A 17,066-nucleotide genomic window follows, 5' to 3' on the forward strand; every position below is an offset into this window, starting at 1 on the left:
TTGCATGTATAGCACTAACCTAGAGATATCCATGTCTTTGATCAACAAAGCAACCTTAATCTCAAGGATCAACTCACAAGATAGTCCCGAATCAAACATATGCATTCTAAATTTCATGTTAGAGACAACCTCAGGAGCATACTTAGACAACTGATGAAATTTCAAGGCATACTCCTTGACAGACATCCTACCATAAATCAAATTTACAAACTCTTTCATTTTTGCCTCCCTAAACTCTAGAGGAAAGAAAATGTCCAGAAATGTACTAGAGATGTCCTCCCACCATGCATAACGAACATCCTCACCCCTTAATTATTCCCACTCTTTGTACCACTGGTATGCCATATTTTTTAATTAATAAACAACAAATTTATCACCTTCAACCTCTAAAGCATGCATAATCTAGAAAATCTTCTTGATTTCATCAATGAATCCTTCAGGATCCTCCTCAACCTTTGTACCAGTAAACATAAGAGGACGGAACTTTATGAACTTGCCAGCCCTTGTTCCTTAGAAGATGGAGTAAGAGAAAAACTACGCTCAGAATAAGAAGCTACCTACTAAGTCAAAAAGTAATGGAACGATGGAATTAAGCATTAGTAACCTACCCTTAAGGTGACTGAGTATAAGTATCACCCTCAGGAGTAAGATCAGTAGGTACAGGTGGAACCCAATGAGGATGGTTAGATAAAGTGATCCTCCACCGGGTTTGGACTTCAGAAGAATCTAAGAACTTAAACTCTATATCTCAAAATAAGAAAACAAAAAAGTGAAACATTCCTAAATATCTCAAAGCCTCTCTCTTATAATGTGGTGCACTACATACCTATAAAAGATAATTTACTCGACACAGCTTTGTGAACTCCCAATTAACCATGAACCTAGCTCTGATACCAGTTTGAGATAACCCAAACTAGGGCCTTGTCATAATAGACATATAAAGCCCTATAAGGATGAGAGATCACCCTACTACCCAATCCAACCAACTAACATATACCCTAAGTTGGATATATTTTGAACATATAATCAAGATAAGGTGATTAACAATTCAAAGCTTTTGAGAGAGGTCCAAGACCATGACCAACCAAAATAATTATAACCGTCTAATGCCAACTAACAACCACAACAAAACCAAAATAATAACTAATTTCATATCCATACCATCATACACCCAAGTCCACAATTTGTCCAAACAAAGCCTCTAAAAGAGATCCAAGAATATTTGGTCAGGACATGCCCCCAACCATAGCCTAAACCAATGTTTGAGTCTAAACAAATAAAGACATAAGAAAACTCAAAGTATGAAACGGAGCTTTCCAAAGTATGGAAGCTCACCACTTCAAGTCAACACAAGTTGTTTCTAAGTCTAATCACTGTGTAAGAGGTGATAGAATATGACCAACACCTGCATTGCATAGGGATACAATGTCGAAGATGGTTAGCTATTAGAGTGAGAGCATGTAACTCAAGGATAAGGATAAGTAATGCTAATAGTTCAAATACAATAAACCAATGCATATAACCAATGTAATATATAAATATACATATATACCATCCTGGGGTAGGGAGCAAGATTAGCATGAACTTTGAAATCACTAACTTGGGATGTGTAGCGTAGCTTTATAAAACAAGGTACCTACAAGCTATATGGGCCCAACTCTCTCCTACCTGGAAAGCCCCTAGTGCTTGAGCCGCACGAACCAGAGAATATCTAAACCTGTATGTGCCTATATGGGGGACTTGAACCTCCCGGCATAATCAAGGTGACTTAATAACAAATATATGTATTATTAGGGACTCGAACATCCCATTCACATATTCATTTGGGGGACTCAAGCCACCCAATCACAAAGACATTCGCACCGGCTAGCATGGTTTCTAATGTTAGTCCTTCGAACTCCACTTTTATGACCCGACTAGATATCCTACTTTTAAAGCCTAATTTTAAACCAACATTTCACATACACAACTATTAAGCCAATTACTTATCATAGGCACCTTTTTTGTATCATCATACCAACACCACTTCCAAGTGTACAACATGCCATTACCATTATCAATCAACCAATTTGAGGACTCTAACCCATTGTCTAACAGGACACTTGTTCAATTCTAAGTTTAGAAACTCAGACCCATTGTCTAGTAAAGACATAAATCAATTTAATATTTAGAGACAAACCCTTTTTAGTCAATTAAACCATCAAGGTAACTATTTAAATCATTACATGGCCAACAAGGCCTTTACAATACCATTTACCTACCATACATATTTATTAGGCTAATGCCTTAGTTCAAAACACCATTAACATGTGACTAGATTATTCTCTTAGGCATTTTCACAAACACTTGGAAACATACTATTACCAAGACCAAAACCAAAGTAAAAACCTTCAACTTTAGGTTTAACGATGACCCAATCATTAAACCATAACTACCCAAAACCCACATGTGCAAACCATCACCAAAAACATGTAAAAACATAATTTAAACTAAGGGTAAACCATACTCAACAATATGTGAAAACAACTAATATTTGTTTTCAAAACCACCATTAATGAATCATAAACGAACTTTAAAACTCATGATTTTCATGAAATAACAATTAGGGAAGAGTCACATGCCTTATTCAAGAAGATTCACAGAATAAACTTGACCCTTGAGCCTCTAGATGAACACTTGAAGAAAACCCTAGACCAATCTTCAAGAGTGAGTTTAGGGAGTGTTTTGGGAGTATTTGATCTTTCAAAAGTGTGTTATGAGAGTGTTTTGGGAGTGTTTGATCTTTCAAAAGTGTGTTATGAAAGGAAACAACATGTTATAAGACGTAGGGACTTAAGGGTTTTAAGGTGGGAAATATTTTAAATACCCCCAGCTTAAAAGATGAAAACATTATCATAGGAAGGTACGACCATACAACCCAAATCATACCCCAATATATGAGTGTTAACCATCACTCATACTCTAGGCATCAACTTGGACTCCAGTAATGTCCAACATATGATTTCCTAGACCAACTAATATCCAATCATATGATTTATACCCCTTAAACCATACCCTAGGAAGAATTTTCTAGGCTAGACATAGGACATCATATGATTTAGTACTATACCCCTCATACCCTAGCTTATGACTAGTAATATGTCCCCTCATACCTTGGACATAATTCAACCCAAACCACATTAATTATCATATAAGTTGAGAACCCAAAACTGTACCCACATCATAGGTCTAGTACCCACAAGTTGTATGATGTCCAATGAGCTCAAAATCAAGAATTTTTAAGGGTCAAAACTAGGGTGTTTTACGTGCCTTAGTGTAAGTTATTTACAGATGATATAGTTTTGATTAACAAAACCCTAGTTAGAGTTAATGATTAGTTAGAGGTTTGGAGAAAAACCTTAGAGTCTAAAGTATTTTTGTTGAGTGGGACCAAGATGGAATACTTGAAGTGCATATTTAGAGGCTTTACATATGAGTCTAAAATGGCAGTGAAGTTGGATTCCAAGATATTCAAAAGAGATATAGTTTCAAGTATCTTGGGTCTATGGTCTAGGAGAGATTGACGAGGATGTCACACACCAAATTGGTGTAGGTTGAATAAAATGAAGTCTTATTTTTGGAGCTCTGTGTGATAAGAATATGCCTCCTAAAATTAAAGGCAAATTTTATAGTTAGCAATCCGATCGGCCATATTGTATGAAGCAGAGTATTATCTAGTCAAAAACTCCTACATCCAAAAGTTGAAGGTGACGGAGATGAGAATGTTATGATAGATGTGTTCATATTAGGAGATATAGGGTTATAAATAAGATTATTCAAGAGATGGTGGTAGTGGATTTAGTGGAATATGAAAATCTCAAAATGAGGTCGATTTGGTTCAAGCACGGGATGAGGAGGTGCATAGTTGGCCCAGTTCATATGTGTGAGAGATTGGATAAGGATGATTTTAGGTGGGGTAGAGGTAGGTTAAGGAAATACTAAAAGAAGGTGATTATACATAATATGGAGAAGTTACAACTTGCTGAGGACATGATATGGTATAGATAAGGCAGATTAGGGTAGAGGGTAAGAAGATAAGAGTGTGTCTTTGCTAGTAGAATAGGATGTTTTGATTGTAGTTGTACTAGTAGTCTTGCATCTTGTAATTTATTGTTCATGGTGTTGTGGTGATGTTAGTGATTTCGTATGGATAGTTTATAATAATAATTTTTGTTAGGATGTGTTGATGTACTATTCCATATTGTTTTATATTTTTACTACGTCTTTTCATGTTATTTCTTATTCTAAGCCTGGGGTCTTTTAGAAACATGTCTCACTACTTCATTTGAGCTAGTGGCATGGCCTATGTACACTATATATATATATATGTATATATATATATATATATATATATATATATATATATATATATGTATATATATATATATATGTATATATATATATACATCATACCTCACTTTGTGAAAATACACTTAGTATGTTGTTATTGTTGTTTTTGTTGCATGCTTAAAATTGATATGATAGAGATTCCATTGCACTATGTTCTTGAGACAACTTTATCCATTTTTTGTAAGTGCGCTTACACTCTCTCTCTCTCTCTCTATATATATATATATATATTAGATTAATCGCACGTGCCTAGCACATGCAATATTTGATCATTTAAAATTAAATAATTTTATCTATTGTGGAGATTTTTAATAGAATGTAAAATTTTAAATCACCCTTTAAAGATTCTTCACACCTTAATATAATAATGTAAATATAAACATATATTTTAGGGTAACCACATATATATATATATATATATTACCACCAGAAGTTCTAAGTGGTTGATGGATCATCATTTTTGCGTTTGTCATTCAGTACCTATTTCCCTTGCTTCTAGAGGCTAAGAGAGACATATCAATTCGAACCATATTTATTGTACGGCTTTTTTTAATATATTTAAAATCTTTCCTTCTTGTGAAAGTCAATGTACAGTTATTTTTTTCTATATTTATAATCTTTCCTTGTTTTTTAAGTCTAATTTTTATAAAATAATTGATTACATTCTTATTACGTTCTTAAAACTTTTTAAAATTTGGCACCCCTTAAATTTTTCTTATTCGAATGTTTTTATATTTATTTCTAAATTTTTCAAATCTTCTTAAAACTAAATTTAGTTGATTTAAAATTCTTATAATAATTAAAAAAAAGTAATAGTTGTGATTAATTCTAATGACTTATAACTTGAACTTGGTAGGATTTGTCGCATAGGTTTATTACATTTCCATTAACTTGAACTTCTAGGTCTTTAATAGTTTCTCTAAGAGTATTGTTGCTAAGGATATAGAGAACAATCCCCCTAATTTAGCCTTAGGGGCTCATGTATTTATGCTATATTTTTTTGCAGTTTTTCATTATAGAGAATTTGATAATTATCATCAAGCTTTAGAATGGTTTAAATAGCATGGGAATCATTGCAAAATGGACTTCCAAAAGTATTCTAGTTAGGGAAGGGAGCACTTTCAGTTAATATCTAAGTGTATATCCATAACACCTCCTTTTGGAGATAATAGTGTGTCCCAATGGCAACTTCCTATAAGTCAAGATGCTTCAGCTAGCACTTATCAGATCATGAGTTATTTCTTATTAGATTTTAAACTTTCTAACGATACAAATCTTATGCTTGATATTGTGGGTAAAAAAGAAGTCTTATTTCTAAATAAGTGAAGATATTAAAGATATTTACAACATCTTTAGAAGTGAGCTTGAAACCTACTTAAATAAGGTCGAAGGGCTTTTTAATGATCCAAAGTTCATGGCCAATGCTATCTGCCCCTGACTACATAGGAAATTACTGAATTCACTCCTAGTGCCCTTGGTCTTTGGGAAGACTGCATAAAATATGGATGGCGATCTCTATCAAGAATTAAATGACATTTTTTCTATAAAAGAATGCTTGGGTCTAGCTATTCTGATACAAGCCTTCTTTAAGGAAAAATATCCTCATATAGTCAACCTAATGACTTTAGTACACGTTGTAGGATAGGTTATATCTACTTTGAAATGCCCTATATCTTTCCACTCCTATGTTTACTACAGTTCAGGACTGTATGAAAATGGAAGTAGTGAATATATGGATATATGATTGCCCCAACAAGAAAAGGCGGCAGGTTACCCTACTAATTCCAACAAGCATGCGTGATCGAAAAAGAAAACAACTTTGACATTTGTCAATTTAATACATCAGAAAGATGCAAATATAGATTTTAATATGATCAAAGAAGCCAAAAGTAGAGGTTTTCCAATATATAATATACGCAATAACTTCATCACAACCATGGATAATTCTAAAGATATGGGGTCACTATACAAAGTTAGATTTTTATATGGGTGACACCCATTGGAATATATTAAAACTTTTTAAGAGAAAATTATCATAACGATAGGTCATTCTACCAGAGTCCTACAAAGATGATCCAATCCATTTCAAAACATTATACAAACGATTTGAGGCACTTGGCATGTATGAATAATACATTAAATCAAAACGTAAGAGGAAAGCTTGGGGGTAAGAGACTTGATGATATATCCAATGCTTACTATCATTATATTCTACCTATACAATATACGAATAGTTGTCCAAAACCTAAATCTATTCAAAAATCCAAAAATGATGCATATTTATCAAGATTATATATGTTCAAGTTTGAATTATCTACCAGAAATAAGTTCAGACATAATTTAAGATTACACTTATGAAAAGATATAAAACAATAATGAAAAGATACAAGATAACAATGAAAAGATCTTTTACAACTGGTATTAATATAATCTTGGGCATATTTATATGCTCAAAGCACCAATATGCACCTAGATTTAGACTTAGTTTAAGAACTTTTGTATGAATTCTTCAGTATAATTCAGCTTTTATTCCTTTTTGTGCCTAATGGATATGATTAGTACTTTTAGGGTAAAAATCATGATGAATTATGCATAATTGGATGCAACAAGGATATGGAAGGTTTGAAGGAATGCAAGGGAGTGAAATTAAGCTAAAAATGAAGGCTGGAAAGTGGGAATCCTCATTTGAAGACAGTCCGCATCACATGGATCAATGAAATAGATATGGTCTAATTCCAGTGAAGGTCAATGAAACCACCGTGTCATGGAGTAGTTTCATTTATCAGATTTGGTGACCTGAAAGTGTAGCGCATCACGGAGGATGAGTATTTCACAATTATCCCAATCTAGTGGATCACCGCGATAGTGGCGCGTCGCGGTGAGGGTGCATTTTACAATTGTAAGGAAATATTTGAGCTCCGTGATTTCCTAGATTTTAATGAAAAATAACAATTGAAGTCCGCGACGCGCCGGGTGGACAAATCGGGAATATTTTAAGTGTTTTGTCCCAGCTATAAAAGAAAAATCCAAGATAATTTGAGGGGACTTTGGTCAAGCAGAGAAGCGGCGGAAAAGTAGAAAATTCTCTCTTTTAGGGTTCTTAAACATTCTTTTAAATTTCTTTAATTGAAGACTTGTTTTGGGTATGATTTATTACTTATTTTGGTTGATGAATTCAAACACGAGTAGCTAAACACCCTATTTCTGGGGTTGAGGCTAAGAACATGATTACTTGTTAACATTCTTATTCATATTTTCTTTTTGAATTATCATCTGGGTTGTTCTTAATTTCTTGAGCTTACTATTTTAATAATTGGCCACCATTAGAATAAATTTATATTTCTATGTGAATCCGAGAGGAGAATTATTGGATAGAACGAATAAATTAGGGATCAAGGTTCTTATTCTTTTATGAAATAAGGGATTTGAATTAGCATCTAGGATAGGGATATACCTAGAAGCCTTGCTTGGTTCACTTGCAAGAAGACAGCTTCATGAATCTATAAGATTTATTAAACTCTGCGGGAGTTCTAGTTACAACATTCAATAGATAGAATATTTGAGGCCCGGAGACCAAGATCGTGGTATAACCCTTACGAATCATCAACCCGATAACCAATTAGACTATGTTAAGAATAGAGAATTGTATGATTGTTCAAAATACCTAAACCCTGGAATCGTCCTCATTATTTATTACAACCGTTCCTTGCTTTGCTTAGTCATCATTAATTATTTCTTGTTTAGTAATTTACATTTTATTTATAGAATCAGAATAATCTTGATACCATCAAGCACTTAATACTCAATTGTCTTGAACTAAAGATTGAATAAATTTCTAGTTTATTGATCCTTGAGGGAACGATATCTGACTGTCTAGGTCATTATATTACTTGCACGATCACGTACACTTGCGTGTGCATAGGGACGCAACAAGTTTTTGACGCCGTTGCTGGGGATCAAATAAAATTAGTAAATTTCTTTAATTTTTTATTTTTGATATTAAGTTTAAGTGTTAAAAACTTGATCTTAGCAGCTAAATTTTTGCAGGTTTAGCTGAACATTGGACTGGCTAGGGATAAAGAGTTAGTAGAGCCGTTTGAAGAACCAGAAGTAATTTTTCATCAGAGACGAAGAGCTCCATACTATATTCAACACAGACAGATGGCGAAAATACGCGATCCTATAGTTGTTGATCCAAATATTGGAAATGTTCCAGCTCCTGTTGTTCCAGCTATTCCTATTTAACCAGTTGCAAGACCTGTTCATAAGGTGGCAATCCCACTTGCAAATCTTGTGACTAATAGCATTCTGAAGCTTGAACCAGGAGGTCAATGAGAATTGAAACAAAATATGGTGCAATTGTTGAAATCTGTGGGAGAATTTCAGGGACTCTCACATGAGGATTTTTAGGAGCACTTACAAACCTTTCTGGAGATAAGTATACATATATTCCTAAAGATGTGAATGCTGATTATATCAGATTGACACTCTTTCACTTTTATCTAATAGGGGAAGTAAGAGATGGTTACATTCTAAATCACATCAATCTATCACTTCATGGGAAGATTATGCTTGGAGATTTCTCATTCAATTTTTTACATCTCAGAAAATTCCATGATTGAGGAGTAAGATATAGAGTTTTAGATAAAAAGATGGAGAAAATCTCTACCAAGCTTGGGAGAGATTCAAGGGCATGCTTAGAAATTATCCTCATTACCATCAATCGGATGATGTTTTGGTGCATACATTTATAGAAGGACTTGAGTCTAATACAAAGATTCTCTTGAATTCAGCAGCAGGGGGTCAGGCTTTGGAGAAAACATATAAAGAATTGTATAACTTGTTGAATCGAATTACATAAGAGAATCCTGATTGGCATGCAGAATCAAGGAATGCTCCCAAGAAAGTTGCAAGGATTTTGGAGGTTGATCAGTTCACTGCATTACAAGCGCAGATTGCAGTAATGCAGAACCATATAACAACTTAGCTCAACAACTTAAAGTTGGGTACAACACAACCAGCAGCTGTAGCAAATATAGTTTAACAGGTATATTTATGGTGTGAAGTTTGCGAAAGTGCTGAGCATAAAGCATATGTATGTTCTGTTAATCCAGATTCAGTCAACTCCGTGGGGAATGAAAATCGCTAGGGTCAACAGAATTTTGGCAGTACGTATAATCCAAATTGGAGGAACCACCCTAATTTCTCATAGGATGGAAATTAGGCACAGAATACAAATCAGTATAAGGGGCCAGTGCAACCAAATCCACAGCCAATTTAGAATAATCAGATGACTTCTCTGAACGGTAATATGGAAGAGATACTTAAGAATTTAATGGCTCAAGAAGCACAGTTTGTGAAAGACATAAAGACTCAACAGGCATAGTTTGTAGCTAATTTAAAGAGTCAACAACTGCTCACAAAGAATCTGGAGTTCCAGTTAGGTCAAATCGCAGGATCGCAGAATACATGGCCACAAGAAGCATTGCCTAGTGACACTGAGGCTAATCCTAAACAGGTGAATGAAGTTACAACTAATAAGACTATTCAGGAGCAGGATAATCCTATAGTTGTTGGTGATAGTTTGAAAAAGAAGGCAGAAGTAGAAGTCAAGGAAAAAATGCAAGTGAAGATATTCATTTGGAGAAGAAGACTATTCCCTTACCCTTTCCTCAAAGGGCAAGGAAGCATCAAGAGGAATCTAGTTTTAAGAAGTTTCTAGATCTTCTGAAATAAGTCCAAGTAAGCCTCCCTCTTGTTGATATTCTGAAGAGTGTGCCTAAATATGCTAAATACTTGAACGATATTGTTGCCAATAAGAACTGGTTGACTGAATATGCTATAGTTGCACTTACTCAAGAGTGCACGTCTAAAATTAAAAATAAACTACCCACGAAGTTGAAGGATCCTGGTAGTTTCACCTTGCAGATTACCCTTGGTCAGACTATTTGTGCACATGGATTGTGTGCTTAGGTGCTAGCATAAATCTCATGCCCACTTCATGGTATCGGAAAATGGGTCTTGGGAATCTCAAACCCACAACTATTGTGTTGCAGTTGGCAGATAGGTCACTTGCTAGACCAGATTGTATTATTGAAGATGTGCTGGTGTAAGTAGGATCTTTAATTTTTCCTGTGGATTTTGTGATTCTTGACTTTGAGGCTGATCCAGTTATTCTATTTATTTTGGGATGACCCTTCTTAACAGTAGGATAGTCACTTATTAATGTGGTAGCTGGAAAACTAACAATGTGACTGCACGATAAAGTATAGGTTTTTTATGTGTACTAAGCATTAAAATTGCCAGCCATATATGAGGAGTTTTCCTCAAAATCGGTTATTGATCTTGCTTCTGATTTGCAGTTTCTTTTGTTTGATGATCCATTAAAGCGAGCTTTGATGGATTATGATTTTTATGGAGATGTGGAAGCATTAGAATTGGTCCAGGTTATGAATTTAGCTGTAATTAAGACAAATAAAGTGTTGATCGAGCCTTTGAATAGACCAATTAGTCCACCATCCATGCCTTCAGTTGAAGAAGCTCCTAACTTGGAGCTTAAGGTTCTTTCTCCTCACTTATGATATGTTTTTCTTAGTGATAAATATACCTTACCTGTTATTTTGTCTATAGGATTATCAGATGTAAAGGTAAAGGAAGCTGTAGCGGTTCTCAAAAAGAGAAGAAAGGTGATTGGTTGGCAGATGTCTGACATTCTAAGAATTAATCTAGCATTTTCCATACACAACATTTACATGAAAGAGGGGTACAAACCTAGAGTGTAGCAACAACAAAGGTTGAATCCTATGATGAAGGAGGTGGTTTGGAAAGAAGTGATCAAGTGGTTAGATAGTGATATTGTCTACCCAATTTTCGATAGCAAATGGGTGAGTCCAGTGCACTATGTACCAAAGAAGGCAGGAATGATAGTAGTTACCAATAATGATAATGAATTGGTTCCCACACGTACAGTGACTAGTTGGAGAATATGTATAGATTATCGGATGTTGAATAAAGCAACTCGTAAAGATCACTATCTAATTCCTTTCATTTGGTTAGATAGATTGGCAGGGCAAGAGTATTATTGTTTTCTAGATGGGTATTCTGGCTATAATCAAATAAGCATAGAACTGGAAGACCAAGAGAAGACCACGTTCACTTGTCCATACGGTACATATGCTTTCAGACACATGCCCTTCGGCTTATGCAATGCACCTACTACATTTCAGAGGTGTATGATGGCAATATTTTCAAACATGGTGGAAGAATTTGTGGAGGTATTCATGGATGATTTCTCCATATATGGTAATTCATTTGAAAAGTGCTTGCAAAATCTTGACAAAGTTCTAGCTCGATGCGAAGAAACAAACTTGGTGTTGAATTGGGAAAAGTGCCATTTTATGATTAAGGAAGTAATTGTCTTAGGCCATAAAGTATGATGCAAAGGGCTGAAAGTTCACAAATCAAAGGTTTAAGTGATTGAAAAATTGCCTCATCTAGTTACAGTCAAAGGAGTCCGAAGCTTTTTGGGACATGCTGGGTTCTATAGACGGCTCATTCAAGATTTCTCAAAGATTGCAAGTCCCATGTGCAAATTGTTAGAGAAAAAAGCCAAGTTTGAGTTTGGGGCTGATTGCCATGAAGCTTTTGAAAATCCTAATAAGAAGTTGACAGAATCACCTATTTTGATCATACCAGATTGGGAGTTACCTTTTGAGATAATGCGTGATGCTAATGACATTGCGGTGGGAGCAGTATTGTGTCAGAGAAAAGAGAAGGCATTTCAATTGATTTACTATGTTAGAAAAGTGTTGAATAATGCTCAAGTTAACTACACAATTACAGATAAAGAGATGTTGGTCGTGGTATATACATTTGACAAGTTTCAATCTTACTTAGTTGGTACTAAGGTCATTGTCCATATAGACCATGTTGCTATTAAGTATGTTGTGAACAAAAAGGATGTAAATCTACGACTAATTAGGTGGATTCTGCTACTTCAAGAATTTGATCTTGAGGTGTGTGATAGAAAGGGAGCTGAAAATCAAGTTGTTGATCACTTGTCACAGCTGGAAAATCGAGACCATATTATGGATGACTTTCTGAGTATCAAGGAAGACTTTCCTGATGAGAATTTATTATTATTAGATACAGTTGAGTTCCCATGGTATGATGACATTGTGAACTTAATAGATTGTGAGGTGTATCCTCCCGAAAACACCACACAACAAAGAAAGAAATTACTCCATGACTCTCGTGCTTACATTTGGGATGAACTATACCTTTTCAAGCAGGGTCTAGATGGAGTGATTCATTGGTGTATCCCAGAGGTTGAATTCTCAAAGGTGTTACAAGATTGCCACTCATCCCTATATGGTGGACATCATGGGGGTAAGAGGACTACGAGGAAAGTGTTGTATTTAAGATTTTTCTAGCCGACTCTGTTTAGAGATGCAGTGGCATTTGTAAAGAGTTGTGATCAATGTCAAAGGTTGGGTACTATATATAGGCGTCATGAGATTCCTTTGAACAATATTTTAGAAGTAGAAGTCTTTGATGTTTGGGGGATAGATTTCATGGGACCATTCCCACCTTCGAAAGGTAATCTGTACATTCTTGTAGCAGTTGACTATGTCTCTAAATGGGTGGAAGCTATGGTGAGTTTGATTAATGATGCAAGAGCGGTGCTGAAATTTGTGAAGAAGAACATATTTTCTAGATTTGGTACGCCAAGAGCAATAATTAGTGATGGAGGTATGCACTTTATCAACAACTGGTTCAAGAATCTTCTTGCTAAGTATGGTGTTAAGCACAAGGTTTCCACTGCATACTATCGTCAAATAAGTGGAAGAGTAGAGATATCCAATCGGGAGATTAAGCAAATACTTCAGACGACTGTGAATGGGGCAGAGAAAAGATTAGGCGGAGAAGTTAGATGATGCACTTTGGGCATATCGAACAGCGTACAAAATGCCCATTAGGACATCTCCATATTTATTGGTGTATGGTAAGGCATGTCATCTTCCCGTAGAGTTAGAACACCAAGCATATTGGGCTATGAAGAAGCTGAATTCGGAGATGACTATTGCGGAGGAAAGAAGGTTATTACAACTGAATGAGCGTGATGAGCTTAGACTCCTCGCCTATGAAAACGCCAATCTTTACAAAGAGAAGACCAAAAGATGGCATGACAAGCAAATTCAAGTTAGGGAATTTGAACTCAAACAACTTGTGTTGTTTAACTCATGGCTTAAGTTATTTCTGGGTAAATTAAGATTGAAATGGTCTGTACCTTTTGAGGTGGTTCGTATGACACCCCATGGAGTTGTGGAGTTGTAGAATAAAGAGAAGACAGAGAAATTCCTTATGAATGGACAGCGTGTAAAGTACTATTGGGCGGATCATCCGGATAAGCATAAGGAATCTATCACTTTTGCTAATGAGTGATGATGAGCTGAGTCGTACCACGACGTAAAATAAGGTGCTATGTGGGAGCAAACCCACACATGTATTGTAATAGGTAGTTTAATTTTTATCTTGTAAAATCAAAATGAAAAGAAAATACAAAAAGATGAGTTTTGCACAACCAAAACTAAGGCGCTGAGTGGGAGACAACCCACTTTTACTTACAATATTTGTTGTTTTTATTTGAGATTACAGGAAATTACAAGTTAAAAATAAGGAGAATACCACATTTGAGGAAAGCAATCAAGTTTGCAAAATGATATGTGTAAGTGGGGATTTTCTCAGGTAAGAAAAGAGTGAAAATTACATAAGGAATCTAATTTTGAAGAATGGAACGACGAAGAACTAGGTATTTTGACAATTTTCAAATTCTAGTAAGGATCCGCAATTTTCATCGCAACGTGTAACATGGAAATGTGACAATTGTCAATTTATAGTGACTTGACGTGAAAGTTGGCACATCGTAGTAATTAGTTAAATAGAAATTGGCTTTTTCTAGTAGGTCTATGTGATCCTACCGCATCGCGGAGGGGATTAAAATCGGTCATAAATATTCAATTAGACCTACCCAACCTTCCCATCTATAAATACCCCTCAAAACCCTAAACCTTTTTATTTCACCATCAGACGCACCTTCTCACCCTCTTCTTCGATTAATCCTTAAAAACTTCCCTCTCTTTCATCCTTCTCTCAACTTTTGAGGCATAATGGAACCACAACCAAGCAAGGTCAAGTAAAAGGCAGGACGTTCTTCCCCTGCTAGGAAGAGGAGTAGACTATCTGAGGGGCAGCTGACTAGGGTACCTAGGGCCCCACCATTTCAGTAGAGGCAGGTTCAAAAATTTGGATTCAAGGTTGTACGTAAGGATGGGAAGCAGTGGTATACTAAGCATACTGATAAAAGTATATCTCGAAGGTATATATTGATCGTGCCAGCTTAATGTGAGAATGTTCATCCATGGTACGGAGAATCGAGGCACTCAATCTGAATTTCATCTTCCATCAGCCGACTGAGTGTAATTAATACCTAGTTAGAGAGTTTTATGCCAATTAGGACCCTAGTCATCCTGAACATTCGTTGAAGGTTTGAGAGAAGGTGATTTGATTAACTGCAGCTGATATTAATGATTTGTTGAGTATACTAGAAACAAACCCAAATTTCTTGAGGCAGTTTATTGTTTGTTCTCTGTATGCGCATATCAGGCATTTATTATATGGTCAGCGATCTTCAGCTCATTGGACTAGGCATCGTGTTACAGGTTTGCTTTCTTCCTTCCCCTATGCTCAGATGAACAATGAAGCAAGAATGTAGGGTCGTACTATATATTCATGCTTGATTCAAGGAAAGAATATGACTGAGGTTAAAGAATATGACTGAGGTTACTAGGGATAGGGTATTTTTGATTTATGTCCTAATGTGTCCTGATGTGGAGATAAATGTGGGGAGTGTAATTTTTTCTACAATAAAGAAGGTGCATACCCAGGTGGGTCACAGCTTTGGATTTGAAGGCTTGGTGACTAGATTTTTATGAAGGCATAGGGTGGATGAAGAGGAGCTGGATTATAAGCCTGAGTTAATCACTTGCCCTGTGGATATAAATACTGCAAGATGCATATCTGGGCCATCTGGCCCAATTTTTACCATGCTGGAGTGACCTACAAGGACTGATAAGGTACTAACCAGGTTGTATAGTCTTATGATGATAACGTCGAGGACAGGAGGTAGACCAATTACACCAAAGGATCCTGATGTTCTGGAGCTCGACTATCCACTAGGCCACCATACTACCCTCAGCTAAATCGAGCAATCTGACACCTAACCTAGCCAAATGATGTAATTCACAGACCAACTCCCTCTTATTTTCCTCAACATGTGCTACACTACCCATGGATGATCTGCTAAGGGCATCCGCCACTACATTGGCCTTTCTCGGGTGATACAACACACTCATATCATAGTCCTTCAGTAATTCTAACCATCGTCTCTACCAAAGATTCAATTCTCTCTGAGTAAACACATACTGCAAACTCTTGTGATCCGTAAAGACATCAACATGAATGTCGTATAGGTAGTGTCTCCAAATTTTCAAAGCAAAAACCACTGCAGCTAACTCGAGGTCATGGGTCGGATAATTCTTCTCATGACGTTTCAACTATCGAGAGGCATAAGCTATAACCTTACCCTTCTATATCAATACACAACCCAAACCAACTCTAGAAGCATCACAATACACCATAAAATCATCTTCACCATTAGGCAGGGTCATCACAGGGGCTGAAGTAAGTCGAGTCTTTAACTCCTGAAAACTTTTCTTGCAAGAATTTGACCATTGGAATTTAACCTTCTTTTGGGTTAACCGGATCAAAGGAGCAGCAAGGGAAGAGAAACCTTCGACGAAACGACGGTAGTAGCTAGCTAAACCCAGGAAACTAATAATATTAGATGGGGAAATAGGTCTAGGCCAACTTTTCACAGCTTCTACCATAACTTGAATACCTTCAGAAGAAACAATATAACCCAGAAAAGCAACTGACCGAAGCTAAAATTCACACTTGTTAAATTTAGCAAACAACCGCTGATTTCTAAGGGTCTGCAAAACAATTCGGAGATGATTTGCATGGTCGTTCTTACTTTGGGAGTACACAAGAATATCATCTATGAGCACAATCGAACATATCTAGGTATGGTCTGAACACCCGATTAATAAGGTCCATAAAAGTTGTTGGGGCATTAGTTAATCCGAAGGACATGACGAAGAATTTAAAATGACCATAACGAGTACGGAAAATTGTCTTTGAAATATCACACTCTCTGACTTTAAGTTGGTGATAATCGAATCTCAAATCTATTTTTGAGAAATAACTGGCACCTTGAAGTTGATCAAACAAGTCATCAATTCTAGGAAGAGGATATTTGTTCTTGACTGTGACCTCGTTGAGCTGACGATAGTTAATGCACATGTGCAATGAACCATCTTTCTTTTGCATGAATAAAATGGGTGCACCCTAGGGAGACACACTGGGCCTTATAAAACCCTTATCAAGAAGATCTTTGAGTTGCTCTTTCAACTTCATAAGTTCTGCGAGGGTCATACAATACCTAGGAATAGAAATTGGCTTTGTATCAGGGAGAAGATCAATTTCGAATTCTATCTCTCTATCGGGAGGTACCCCTGGGAGATCTTCTGAGAAAACATCAAAAAACTCATTAACAA

General features: G+C 36.0%; 1 protein-coding gene and 1 non-coding gene across 2 annotated transcripts; one reads left to right on the forward strand and one right to left on the reverse strand.

Annotated features, from left to right (window-relative positions):
- Nucleotides 1-9,004: 9,004 nt before the first annotated feature.
- Nucleotides 9,005-9,111, reverse strand: LOC124899784. Its single transcript, XR_007057348.1, has one exon. It is a non-coding gene; the product is annotated as a small nucleolar RNA R71 (small nucleolar RNA).
- Nucleotides 9,112-13,464: 4,353 nt separating this feature from the next.
- Nucleotides 13,465-15,163, forward strand: LOC124899479. Its single transcript, XM_047414371.1, has 3 exons — nt 13,465-13,670; nt 14,047-14,136; nt 15,055-15,163. The coding sequence occupies exons 1-3, from the start codon at nt 13,465-13,467 to the stop codon at nt 15,161-15,163; spliced, it is 405 nt and encodes a 134-aa protein (XP_047270327.1).
- Nucleotides 15,164-17,066: the final 1,903 nt, after the last annotated feature.

The sequence above is a fragment of the Capsicum annuum genome, chromosome 6, assembly GCF_002878395.1.
Source record: "Capsicum annuum cultivar UCD-10X-F1 chromosome 6, UCD10Xv1.1, whole genome shotgun sequence".
NCBI lineage: Eukaryota > Viridiplantae > Streptophyta > Magnoliopsida > Solanales > Solanaceae > Capsicum > Capsicum annuum.